Source organism: Pollicipes pollicipes, unplaced genomic scaffold (assembly GCF_011947565.3).
Source record: "Pollicipes pollicipes isolate AB1234 unplaced genomic scaffold, Ppol_2.1 Scaffold_4295;HRSCAF=5057_pilon_pilon_pilon, whole genome shotgun sequence".
Lineage (NCBI taxonomy): Eukaryota > Metazoa > Arthropoda > Thecostraca > Pollicipedomorpha > Pollicipedidae > Pollicipes > Pollicipes pollicipes.
In genome coordinates, this window is record NW_023596461.1 from 27,507,066 (window position 1) to 27,520,899 (window position 13,834).

Here is a 13,834-nt window from a genome sequence, read left to right on the forward strand (position 1 = left end):
AGGAAGGATGATGGGACGTGAGGAAAAAAAACAAAGGATTAGCAAAGAGGTGCACGTTTTCAGAACACTTGGGTGCACGTTTGCAGAACTCTCCCTAAACAGCAGTGCACTGTGATGGACACACGAGTTGAGGCTGCGTCACCTCCCTTATTACAAAGCTACGGATGCAAAACACAATACATCACGGGTGTAATGATCACATTCATGTACGTCACTCCGGGAGTTCCGTTTGAACCTTGCACCACTCGAATTCTAATCATAGCCTTACAAGGAGTGGGAAATTTACCACGCGCCCGGGTGGTCGGTTGAATACCCCTCACTCGGGTGGGGGTTGATTTAAGACCCCCTCCCCTGAGATCTCAGGGACTAAGAGATCTCGAGACACCAAATTCACAGCGTATGTTGAACTGCATGTGAACTCACTTAGGGCAAAGAGAGGGGGTCGTGACCATCGGGTCAAATAAGGGCAAAAATTGTCAAACTCCAAGTCTGCCCCCAAAGGGTCCCCAAAACATAGATCATATTGTGAGCAAAACGTCACATGCTCATTTTAAGTCGGTGACCTTCTTTGACCTTTCAAGGTCATGGTGACCAAAGTAATGCAAGACTGCCTAGAGTTTTGCATTTGAATAAGCGACAAAGATTACGCTAGGCAGTATGTCCTTAAAAACGAAACGTTGACCAGGGTCATTTTAGGTCAGCAACCTATTATGCGCCTTAAGAAGTCCATGCAAGATGTCTAATGCGGTGTCTCTTATCAGTAAACCCGAAATGAGCACCAGAAACTATCCCATAACGCAATCCCTAAAGTAATACAGCAGCTTTTTTCTGATCTCGGTCTGACCTTCATACCTGACCATAGCTCAATAGAATTTGATCAATGAAGTGTTCTGCTGCCTAAGAAAGTGTGTCAGAGATGCATGGCTTCGTCGAACATTCCGTTGCACCATTAGATTAAACGATTCCCTAGAAACTGACTTCGCCAAATCCATGGCCTGATTCGACCTGCCATAGGTCCGCAACCTTACAAAGTGCATCTAATTTTCTGATACCAAGCGATCCGCTGTTCAAATGCCTATAGCTATGCAAAATTTGGCATGGCTATGCCGCCCCGTTCGGAAATCACTGCAGAAAACTCTCGGGGGTGGTCAAGTTGACCCCCACCCGAGCGTGGTTAAAAGAGGTGCCATTTTGCTCGAGTAATGGATGACTTTAATTTCTCGAAACAAAAGAATTCCAAATCAGCTGCTAGAGTCCTTTTTCTCATGAATGCCACTCTACCATTCAAGTGCATTGTTAACGTAGTGGTGGCTTTTGAACGCTCAGGCCATCCAAGGGCTAGATTAGCCAAGTTTGGACTTACGTGACCGGATTTGACACGTCTCAATGACTTAGACATAAACACACGTTCGGTTGAATCAATCTGAACCCGCACTCCCCACCCCCTGTCCAGGTAATTTTACACACTGATTTCCGAACGGTGTGGATGCACGTCTGTATACAATTCAGAAGTGAATCATTTTGTTAAAAAATTGCATGTACCTTGACAGGCTAATCACCATTGTTTCATCACCACCTGATGTGTTCTTATAAGCAATAAACCAATTCAATTTATAATTACAACAAATTCCATTGCCCTATGGTCAGGTATGCAGATCACATCCAGGTGAACAGTAATCTGATTTTGTCTCCAGAACCTGCTGTACGAGTTAGCTTCGGTTGCTTATTCTGATTTTACTTAAGACAGTGACCGCAAGATACTTGTAGTGTAGTTTCTCAAAGTTCGTTTTTGGTGGCTCAACCCCCAAAGTATGGTAAATGAAGAATATGGATAAAAACAATAGCCAACAATAGGAACCTGCATCCCTGGTTAGCAGGTCAATGCCACCCCATCCCCCCACCCCACCTACAAAATAGAAAACTATACGCCTTTAGGCTGGTTATGTTAAGTATGCCTTTTTCTGATAATCTTGTTAGGTTAGTCTCAACCATCGTTCAGTGGTTGATGGCCCGCAAAAAAAAAAAACTTGCAAATGAACTCCCGAAACGAAAATGTTCGATTGTTATGCCACATCGCTTTTAATTTGTTTTTGCTTTTTGTGGTTTGTTGCACTTAGATATATATTCCCACGCTTTCTGAAAGGTTTGACTCCAGGGGACAATTCAGACGGCTCCAAATTTCGTCGGTGACAAAAAAGCACTTTTTCAGTCCTGTCGTTGACCCCACATGACATTTCACATGTTAGCTAAACGACCCTTCAGCAGTACCTACAAGGTATAATTTTCGAACAGTTTTCCAAAATGCTTTGTTCCGTAGTCTTTTCGTTCCCATACAGCTGATCTTCCACGATACACCTGAGTGTTCCTGAGAGAAGACAGATCAATTCAATTAACATCATTCTTGTTCAACTTACTATTCATTCAGACACCATGGAGTGTCATATCAAAGGAAGCGTATGTGGACAGCATGAAGCGACGTATACATTCTGCAAAGATAGCTCCTGCTGTAGAGATGAATATCCATGCGGATATTTATCTCTACAGCGGAATGTTCGACGACCGTATCATTATAAGGCACGTATATACTTGTGCATCAGACATCCCAACGCATTTTTTTCAAAACCAGCGCAACAAATGCATCGAAGGAAGAAATCACGGCGGGTGTACTTTTCAACACCGGGAAACATCTTGCATATTCATCATCTTCTGGCTTCTATTGGCGGCACCGAAAAGACTCCAAAAAAGGGGATTGCAAGTCTTAATAATAATCTTAACTGTATCCATGGATGGGTTCCTGGGATCGAATGTCACGATAAGCAGTGCCTGACGTAAGGCTCGACTCCAACCATCCAAACGCGCACTGCCACGTCAGCAGCAGATTGTGGAGGTGAAAGCTGAGCGCGCAGCAATGCTCGACACGGTCCGTCTTGCCAGTTAAATATTAGCTGAACATAGGGAACCATTTCGTGTGATCCTGGACCCACCCTCAGCAATTACGGACAAAAACATAAACACGAAGAGCAAAGCACTTAGCTGAATGTCATGGTGTTCTGCCGTCGTCATCCACGCGTCATGTATCATTCCTTCGCTCCGCAATGGTTGTTTCGGCAGCATTCAACACAAAGTGTTGATCGTATTTTGTGCCTAGTTGATGATAATCTTCCTCGATTTATGTAGTGGTAATCGATGGGCAGAAATTACAAAGACCATGCAGCTAACAACTTCCACTGACATCACACATCAATGAGCGATAACCATGAGTTGCGCACTCCCATGCTCTGCACAAAACTCTTGATCTCTACGGAGCTCTGGCATACGACATGCACACCCTGTGCTGCATGTGCATACACCCGGCGGCCTCATCATGGGAATGTCAAGGCTATTAATAGCACGGGTGACCCCGCCCTCCACAACGACTCGTATATAAGGCCACCAGGTCGAGAACAGAGCATCAGTCATCCGCCGGATCACCCTGAGAGAACCATGAGGGTGAGGTCAACTGAGAGGCGAAGGCAGTGCATCGGAACATGCTTGCTTACACAGTTGTGGACCGTTATCAGTGGTCGCCATTTACAGCGCCAAAGAACATGTTATACAGTACGTTACATCATTTCAGATCTTCGTTCTTGCCGCTGTTCTGTCGGTGGCTGCGGCCCAAAGTTACGGCCAGGCACCAGCACCCAGTTACACCCCTGCGCCACGCTACGCTCCTGCTCCGGCGCCACGCTACACTCCTGCTCCGGTGACAAGCCACGCCCCGGCTCCGCCATACGGCCGGGGGCCTTTCTACGCCACGTCGTACCAGGAACCGCGGTACTACGCCCAGCCGTACCAGTTCGCGTACGCCGTCAACGACCATTACAGCGGCTCGGTGTTCTCCCAGAACGAGAACAGCGACACCAAGGTCGTGCAGGGCTACTACTCGGTCAACCTGCCCGACAGCCGGGTCCAGCACGTCAAGTACACGGCTGACAACCAGGGCTACGGCGGCTACAACGCCGAGGTCACCTACGACGGCGAGGCCCAGTACCCCGAGCGGGCCAGCTACGCCCCAGCTCGCTCCTACGCTCCTGCCGCTCCCTCTTATCATCCTGTCCCTTCCCACGAACCAGCACCCTCTTACCGACCTGCCGCTCGCTCTTACCAGCCGGCTTCCTCCTACAAATCTGCTCGTTCTTACATCCCCGCTCCCTCTTACGAGCCCGCTGGTGCTTACGGAGCTCCTTCCCAGTCGTATTAGAGGTAACTCAGTGATAAGTGAGGTGTGCTCATGAACTGAGCGTGTTTAAGTGTGTTTATTTAAGCTCAAGCGTGTTTAAAGCCTATCGTTTTTCTGATGATGCGTGGACCCTGTACATATGGAACAATACAATGTATGCGTATATTCTGATGATGCGTGGACCCTGTGCATATGGAACAATGCAATGTATGCGTATATCATAGGTAATATACTGTGACGTACGCTAATGTGCAGTGATATTGCACCAGCCTAACAGCTTGGTTGGACCGGCCAACAAACCGTAGTGGTGAGGTTTTGCTTCGCCTGGTAAGGATGATGGCCCGTGAGAAAAAAGGGATGAATGAATAGGTGCATATTTAAAACACGCTTGCGCTGAGCTCTCCCTAAACAGAAGTGCACTGTGATGGACATAAGAGCTGATGCTGCGTCACATCCCCATCACAAAGCGCCGGAGGCAAGACTTAACGTATCACAATTGTATTAATCACATTTGCGTACGCCATTCCAGGAGTTCCATTCGAACTTTGCACCACGCGAATTCTTATCATCGCCCCACGACGAGTGATGGAAATAAAAAAGTGTCATTTTGTGCAAAGTAATAATTTTGTCTTCGCGAGAAGCAGGTTTACAATCGACTGCTAGCTTCCTTTTCTGCTTTACAACATTTCTTAAAAATCAGGTGCATTGTTATCGACTTAGTGGCACTTGAAGGTTCGGGTTATCCAAAGGCTATTTTAGACATGCTTGAACATGTGTGACCGAATGAGAGAAGTTCCAAGGCCATGTGTTTTAGACATAAACAGCGGTTCGGGTTGAATCAACCCGTCTGTCAACCTGTCTGTCCTCAGGGTTTTTCTCCAAGCGGATTTCCGCCTAGCGCGGCTGAACGTCTGTATGCAACAGAATAATGAGTCATTTAGTAACAAATGATATGTACTTTGACAGGTCGATGGCCTATGGGAAGTCGCTTTCAGACCTTGGATGTCAGCGAAGGCCACCTCTGAGGAATGGTTTAATCTGATGCAACTTCGAAGTGTTAGACAAAGCAATGCATCTCTCAGATATCTTCATAGGAAAAAAGACCAACTGAACTTATAATTGCAACAAATTTCATTGACCTATGGCCAGGTATGGAGATGAGGCCGGGATGAAACCTAAACTGCTTTTTTTCTCGAGAGCTTGTCATGCGTGGTAGTTTCGGGGACTTATTTTTGCTTTTTAAGGACAGCGATCGCAACAGTCCTGTATAAACAGCAACCACCCTTTGCTTGGAGCAGGGAAGTAGGTTGACGGCGGTGGCATGAGGTCAGGAAACACTTGGACACTAATCCCTCGTTTGATCCCGGTCATGCCACAAGGTGATAGCCTAGGAACCTCCAATTTCAACGCGTGAGTTCTAATATAGACCAACTCCTTCCCCTCCGAGAGTTTGGGGTCTCTTAGCTATGTTAAGCTTTCAAACACAGTGGCAATTTCACATTGACCCCCATACGAGTGAAGGTTTTTTTACCGGCCACCAGAGCGCGTGTTAAAGTCAGATGTCTTAAAGCTTTGGAAAAATTACAAATGCTGTTCTCTACACTGATCAAGGCTGTTTTTTTCCTGAAATCATTGAAAGGCCAATCCAACAATCGCCTTTATTTCGTTGATCTATCTCGACATTTCACGTGTGACCCAAGTCACTGTTCAATAGTGACTATATAATGTAACCTTCCAACAGCTTTCCAAAACGTCTTGTTCCCTGCGCTTTCCTTAACCGTGTGATAGATCTTTCACAGTTTACCTGCGCGTTCCTGAGAGAAGACAGAGCACTTAAGCTAGCGCTGCTCTTGTCCAGTTGATTATTCGTTCAAACACCCTTGAGTGCCATGTCAAAAGAAGTTATGTGGGCCACATGAAAAGAGGGGCACGTTCTGTAAACACAGCTCCATGCGGATATTTATCTCTACAACACAATGTTGAACGACATTTTTGTTATGAGATGCATACTTATATATATATATATATATATATATATATATATATACCTGCTCACCAGAACTACTAGCATATAATGTTTCAAAACGATCAGAACAAATGCATGAAGGGAATACATTACGGCGGCTGCACTTTTCAACATAAGTAATCAGCATATGTATTCATCATTTTTTAGTTTCTAGTTACGGAACTGAAAACACACCGCCTACAAAAATTGCAATTTGTAGGAGTAATCAAAGCTTTTTTGAAGTAATCGGTCCCTTGGATCAAAGTCCACGCTAAGCAGTACCTGATGTGAGGCTTGACCCCTACCAGTTGATTGTGTAATTCCAAGGCAGCAGCATAAATTTGAAAGTTCAACGCACTGCAATGGTCGACACAGTCTGTCTTGCATGTGCAGTGATGGCTGAATACAGCAAACCATTTCCGGACATTCTGGAACCAGCCTCCGAGTTACGGATGTTATTACGAAAACGAGGAACGTCGCACCGAAAAATATAGTTTTTTAACTAGTTTAACTCGTTCCCGAGCGGTTGTTTCGGCGACACACAACATAAACAAGGTGCTAATCGTATTTTGTATCTAGCTGACGATAATCGTACTTAATGTATGTGGTGATTATCAATGAGGAAAATTACGAAGACTTTACACCTAATACTTTTCGCTGGCATTACAGCGCAACGAGTCATAACCATGAGCCCCACACTCCCCTGCTTTGCACAAAATACTTGCTTTATTACGGAGGTTTGGCATACGACATGCACACCCAATTCTGCACGTACATACACACGGGAGCCCCACCATGAGACTGTGAGGGCGATTGGCAGCACGAGAGACCCCACCCTCCACAACAGCTGGTGTATAAGGCCACCGGGCCGGGAAAAGAGCGTCAGTTATCCACCGGATCACACTGAGAACACCATGAAGGTGAGGTCAACTGAGGGGCCAAGTCAGCGCACCGGAACATGCTTGCTTACACAGTTGTGGACCGTTATCAGCGGTCGCCATTTACAGCGCCAAAGAACATGTTATACAGTACGTTACATCATTTCAGATCTTTGCTCTCGCCGCTGTTCTGTCGGTGGCTGCGGCCCAAAGCTACGGCCAGGCACCAGCCCCACGCCACGCTCCTGCTCCGGCGCCAAGCCACGCCCCGGCTCCGTCGTACGGCCGGGCGCCTTCCTACGCCCCGTCGTACCAGGAGCCGCGGTACTACGCCCAGCCGTACCAGTTCGCGTACGCCGTCAATGACCATTACAGCGGCTCGGTGTTTTCCCAGAACGAGAATAGCGATACCAAAATCGTACAGGGCTACTACTCGGTCAACCTGCCCGACGGCCGGGTTCAGCACGTCAAGTACACGGCTGACAACCAGGGCTACGGCGGCTACAACGCCGAGGTCACCTACGACGGAGAGGCCCAGTACCCCAAGCGGGTCAGCTACGCCCCAGCCCGCTCCTACGCTCCTGCCGCTCCCTCTTATCAGCCTGTCCCCTCCAAGCCAGCACCTTCCTACCGACCTGCTGCTCGCTCCCACCAGCCGATTCTCTCTTATCACCCGGCTCCTTCCTACAAATCTGCTCGTTCTTACAACTCCGCTCCCTTTTATACGCCGGCTGCTCCCTCTTACGAACCCGCTCAATCTTACGGATCTCCTTCCCATTCGTATTAGGAAAAGTCTACAATTGAGTTAAATGTATATGTGTTCATCATGTGGCTCCCTCCTGCAAATCTGCTCGGTCCTATAACCCCGCTCCCTCCTACACGTCTGCTGCTGCCTCTTACAACCCCGCTGAAGCTTACGGAGTTCCCTCCCAGTCATATTAGCGAACGTCCACTAAGGAATGAAGCGTGCTGCTGACCTTTCGTTTTGTTTCGTTTATGCGTGTATCCAGTGTATATAAAACAATGCGATGTATCTATATATCATAAGTAATGTACTGTGGAGTACGCTAGAGAGCAAAGATATGGCACGAACGGAACAGCTCGGCTTGACCAACCAAAGAAAAAGAAGACTTGGCGGTTAGGTCCTGCTGTGCAGGAAGGATGATGTCACGTGAGGAAAAACAACGGATTAGCGAATCGGTAAATGTTACAGAACACTCACGATGTACTCTTCCTAAGCAGCAATGCACTGGGATGGACACACGAGTTGATGCTGCGTCACATCTCCTGTCACAAAACTACGGAAGCAGAACACAAGATATCACGAATATATTCAACACATTCACGTCTCACTTTAGGAGCTCCGTTCAAACGTTATACCACTCGTATTGTAACCGTCGCCTTACGAGGATTGGGCATTTAAATGAGGTAGTATGTTGCTCGAAAGTGACAAATAACGCTTATTCTTTGGAAGTAATGCATTCCAAATGGGTTGCTAGGTTCCTTTATGATCTTACGTTCTTTGCCACTTAAGTGCAGTGTTAACAGAGAGGTGGCCTTTGAAGGTTCAGGTCATCCAAGGGTTTTTCATGCAAGTTTGGACTTACGTGACCGGACTTGACACGTTCCTAGGTCATGCAATTTAGACATAGGACGCGCCCGTGTGGGGTCAGTGTACTCCCCCCTCTCCCCACCCAAAGGTATGTTCCAGAATGATTTCCGAACGGTGCGGCTGCACCTCTGTACGCGTTGAGTAGTGAATCATTTGGCAAAAAAAAAATACATGTGCCGTGTAAGGTCGCTGCCCTGTAACAGGTCAAAGTAAGGCTGTGGATGTCAGCGAAGGCCATCTCTGGGGTATCATTTAATCTGATGCAACATCGGAGTGTCTGACGAAGCCATTCATATCTGGGATGTTTTTATAGGCAGTAAGGCGATCGAATTTATAATTACAACAAATACTATTGACGTAGGGTGAGGTGTGAAGGCCAGACCGTGGTGAAAGCTGACCTACTTTTTCTCGAAAGATTGCTTTAAGGGGAGTTTCCGACTCTCATTTTGAATTTATTAATGACAGAGAGCGCAACAGATGTGTTCCATAGACGTCTCAAAGGAATACAGTACGATACGGATCTAAAATGACCCAGGCCAACATTGCGCTTTTCTAGAACATACCGCCTGGCGTAACCGCTGACGCAAATTTGAATGGAAAAATGGTAGCAATATCTTTGGATCTGGGTCATCTTGACCATATAGGGGTCACACAACGGGACTAGTCTTATATGTACACACCTGACCTCTTGCTTAGATCATCTAGGTTCACGGCGGCTGCATGCGGAGGTGTGGGTGCTTTTTGGACACCAATTCGGTGTTTGTCATCGGCCATTCCCCAGGGTCGTTGCCCAGGAACCTGAAATTTCGACCCAAGTAAACTCTAATGCAGATGATCTCCCTCTCTGTGAGGTTGGTGTCTCTGGGTATCTTAGTTCTCGATATCCGGTGAGGGGCGTCAAACTGGCGCCCACATGAACGAAGGGTATTCAACTGGCCACCTGTGCGCGTGGGATTTTACAGCTTCGGAAAATTTTCTCTCGCTGTTCTCCATATTGATAAACTTTGCTTTGTCTTGAAATAAACGCAAGGGCAATTCAACAATCGCCTTTAGACCGTTGACCTGACATGAAATTTCACATCTGACCTAAGTCAATATTCAGTAGTGCCTACATAACATAGTTTTACAACAGCTTTTCAAAATGCATGTGTGGCATATCGAGTGTACATGGACAGCGTGAAGGGACGGATACCTTCTACAAGCATAGCTCTACGCAGACACCCATGTTTACACTAAAATGTTCTACGTCGTTATGAATATAAGATTTCTACCTGTACATCACACATGCGAGCACATAATTTTTCAAAACCGGCAGAACGAATATATCAAAGGAAGAAATTACGATCGGTGTACTATTCAACATTGGGACACACCTCACATATCCATAATGTCCCAGTTTCCATTACCGGCACTGAAAATAAAGATTTTAAGATAAATCATAATTTTTTTCGATGAGTGATCCATCGCTTCAAAGGGTGGTTTCGACAACACTCAAAGCAAAGGCAATGCTAATCGTATTGTGTACCAAGCTGTTGATTATCTTACCCGATTTCTGTACCGATTATCGAAGGGCCAAAACTACAAAGGCCACGCAGTTAACATTTTTCGATGGCAACGCACCTCAAATGGTGACAACCATGCTTTCCACACCCCATGCCTTGCGTAACATGCCTGATCTCCTCGAAGCTATACGACATGCATACCCAGCTCTGCATGTACACACACACGGCGGCTCCGTGGGAAAATGAGAGGTATTGGCAGCAAAAGCGGCACCGCCCTCCTCAACAGATCGTATATAAGGCAACCAGCCCAGTAACAGAGCATCAGTCACCCACCGGACCACACTGAGAGCACCATGAAGGTGAGGTCAACTGAGAGGTCAAAACAGTACAGCACTGCATGCTTGTTAATGCCAGAAACGACTCAATATAAATCTGTTAGCCTTATTCCTCGGATAAAAACCAAGAGAGTGAAGATATAGATGGGTTGACATTTCGAAAACGCACCTTTATCGAAACAATAGCAGAAGGGTACTGTTGTTGTTCCGAAAAGAGAAGTTGCCGACTTATCCATGTGAATAGCGTTCCTCGCAAACGCACTTAACAACTTACACAATATCAAGGTGGTTGTCATTTGCACTAAGGCGCGCTATAAAAAAGTTATCTCTTTTCAGATTTGCGTTCTCGCCGCTGTTCTGTCGGTGGTTGCGGCCCAAAGCTACGGCCAGGCACCCGCACCCCGCTACGCTCCTGCTCCGACGCCAAGCCACGTCTCGGCTCCGGCGCCAAGCCACGCCTCTGCTCCGGCGCCAAGCCACGTCTCAGCTCCGGCGTCCGGCCGGGCGCCTTCCTACGCCTCTTCGTACAAGAAACCGGGGTACTACACCCAGCCGTACCAGTTTGCGTACGCCGTCAACGACTATTACAGCGACTCAGTGTTCTCCCAGAACGAGAACAGTGACAACAAGGTCGTGCAGGGATACTACTCGGTCAACCTGCCCGACGGCCGTGTCCAGCACGTCAAGTACACGGCTGACAACCAGGGCTACGGCGGCTACAACGCCGAGGTCACCTACGACGGGGAAGCCCAGTACCCCAAGCAGGCCAGCTACGCCCCAGCTCGCTCCTACGCTCCTGCTTCTCCCTCTTACAAGGCTGCTCAATTTTACACGCCTTCTGCTCTCTCTCACGAGCCTGCTGAAACTAACGGAGCGTCTTCCAAGTCTTATTAGAAAGCGCCCTCCATTGAGCTTATTGTGTTTATTTGTTTTGTTTATGTATGTATGTACTGATGACCTAGTGAGTCCCCGTTTATGGGTGTATTATATGTCTGTGGTGCGATTCAACGTATCTTAAGTAATATATTGATACGCATGTGACTGAGCAAGTGTATGAAGCATTCGACGCAGCTCGGGTCAGCCGACCAACAAACGCCGTGTGGATGTCTGGCATCGCAGGAAAGACGATAGCGCCTGAATAATTAAGCATGGGTTAGCAGCCAGGTACAGGTCCACAAAACACTCGTGCTTTACTGTCCTGAAGCAGGGGCGTTCTGGAACAGAACCAAGTAACCACACTACGTTACGTCACTTTCACAGGTTTCGTAAGAGAAAACACAGTACATTCGCGCGTATTGCACGCATCTATGTACATGAATATCAAAGTATGATTCGAACCCTGTATCACTTCAGGTTTAATGCGGTAGTGGTGAGACAGATTCCTTCATCTTACGCACGTTGGGATGGTCTGAGCAGGTGGACTTACGGGATCGATACAGTCTCACCAAGTGCCTGAATGATGGAAATAGCTGAGGACTTTGTTTATTGCACCACGAGCAAGATACAACGTGGCGATATAAGACCTATTCCACGTTTTCATGCCGTCACGTGATATGGTATCAGCATTTGAGCGTTACCGCCTTTACTAATTCCAGAGGAACGCAAACATTTCGTCAAGAACGTCGCCAATCGCTGATTTGTATCGCTTGCACGGCGCCGTGGTGCCAATTTATACAAGTCGATCACTCAAACGCATGCGCATCCGTCCCTCGTAGCCTCCACCTCGCCTCATCCTGCATCCTCGCGACACCCCGCTTGTCCAGGGCAGACTGCGTGCGTCAGCCACGAGTGGGCCGAGAGCCCCGTGGGAAGAGGGGAGGGGGGGGGGGGGGGGCACAGAGTACCCGCGCATGCGCGGATTACAGCTCGGCGGTTGGCCCCCCCAGGCGCATGCGCGTCTGTACCATCGTTAACCATTTCCTCCATCCCACAGCCCTGAAATGATCATGTCTGGTCGAAAGGGCTCTAATCCAAAAACCAAACCAAATGCGTGCGCTATATCTGCGGGTGAAAGGTGGTGCAAACAATGGCGGCTACCAACATAATCCTCAGAAACAGCTCTCTGTGACCGGGGTGCCGTGAAAAGTGGTGGTGACGCGTGACGTGCGCGCGATGACAGCATACTTCGCACCGCCACCGACGACAACCGGACAAACAACTTAATCAACCAAAGTTAGTGTGCATGTAGAGGTGGTAAGCTTATCCTCGCATGTGGTTTAGTCTGATTCGCTTAGCTCTTGCAGGGAATCTCAGCCACGTGCACTCTCAATAAATGAGGGTTGGCGTCATATCAACACGAGTAAGTCCTTCCCGTTATTTCTGTGACACAGAGCCCGGGGGCGTATTTCTCAAAGTTGCAGACGCCAGTGACACAAGTAAATGAAGAAAAGGCAAGCCCGAACACAACATTTTGAAACAAGCCTATTAGGTGGAAACGGAAGCGTTTCCCGTTTGTATCAGAAGTGACATAAGCTACCGAAATTCGAGACCAGAAGGCCGCTCTTCCATGTCATCCGTTTTGCGCCTGAAATCACACACTACAATGTATGCTTGCTCAGACGTAGATATAATCAACTGAAAGCAACCAAAGCACCAAAGGCACGGCAAACATGCCGAAGGCAAGAATAATTATCCGCACTTGCTGATCGCGCTGTTTGGTATTTGCTCCTGTCGGTGCACGAGATATTTGCTCCTGCACGAGATATTTGCTGCTGTCGGTGCTGTGCTTGACGGCAGCGAGAGGAAAACAACCTCTCTTCAATGGATATTTTTGAGAGATCAAAGACAAGGAGACAGCCAGGTGTGTCTGGTATTGAAAGAAGGCGAACCCGGAGCCTAGAGAGCAGAAAGGTAAAAATGAAGAAGAAGAATCGAACGGGCAAGATATGGCCACGTCTTCAGACGCTGTTTACAGGACAAATGACGCACCGAAGAACATTGGGACTCCTTCGGTTCACTCAAGGCTGGGAGGCAGTGAATGCGACTTTGAGGTAACACGAGGCTCCTCTGCGACAGTCGGACCGAAATGCTTCTCATCCATTGTGTGACCGTGTGTCCTGTGAGTGCGACCGATGCAAGCAGGCCGACAGAGTCGCGGTTGCTCTGGCTGCTCTGGCACTGCTGGTGGACTTTGATCTTGTGGCTACCCAGAACTGAGACAACGTGGTGAGAAAACACACCGGAGGTGGGAAGAGGCGCGTGGACAGGGGGAAGAACAAAACGAATGGGTGAGATGGGACATGGAGTATCCTCCATTAGTTTTGGTGGGAGGACATATTCTATG

The 13,834-nt window shown here is 47.8% G+C and overlaps 2 protein-coding genes across 2 annotated transcripts in view; both read left to right on the top strand.

Annotated features, from left to right (window-relative positions):
- The window catches only part of LOC119097380 (cuticle protein-like), a 63,097-nt gene extending 57,980 nt beyond the window's left edge, over positions 1 to 5,117 (top strand). Inside the window, exons 9-10 of the mRNA XM_037220425.1 lie at positions 3,671 to 3,773; positions 5,089 to 5,117. Of these exons, the coding sequence (XP_037076320.1) occupies positions 3,671 to 3,773; positions 5,089 to 5,117 (132 nt within the window). The remainder of the gene's footprint in view (positions 1 to 3,670; positions 3,774 to 5,088) is intronic.
- A 2,021-nt stretch (positions 5,118 to 7,138) lies between these two features.
- Positions 7,139 to 13,707, top strand: LOC119097381 (cuticle protein 7-like). Its single transcript, XM_037220426.1, has 3 exons — positions 7,139 to 7,144; positions 7,383 to 7,616; positions 13,633 to 13,707. Exons 1-3 carry the CDS (start codon positions 7,139 to 7,141, stop codon positions 13,705 to 13,707), a joined length of 315 nt encoding a protein of 104 aa, XP_037076321.1.
- The last annotated feature ends 127 nt before the right edge of the window (positions 13,708 to 13,834 follow it).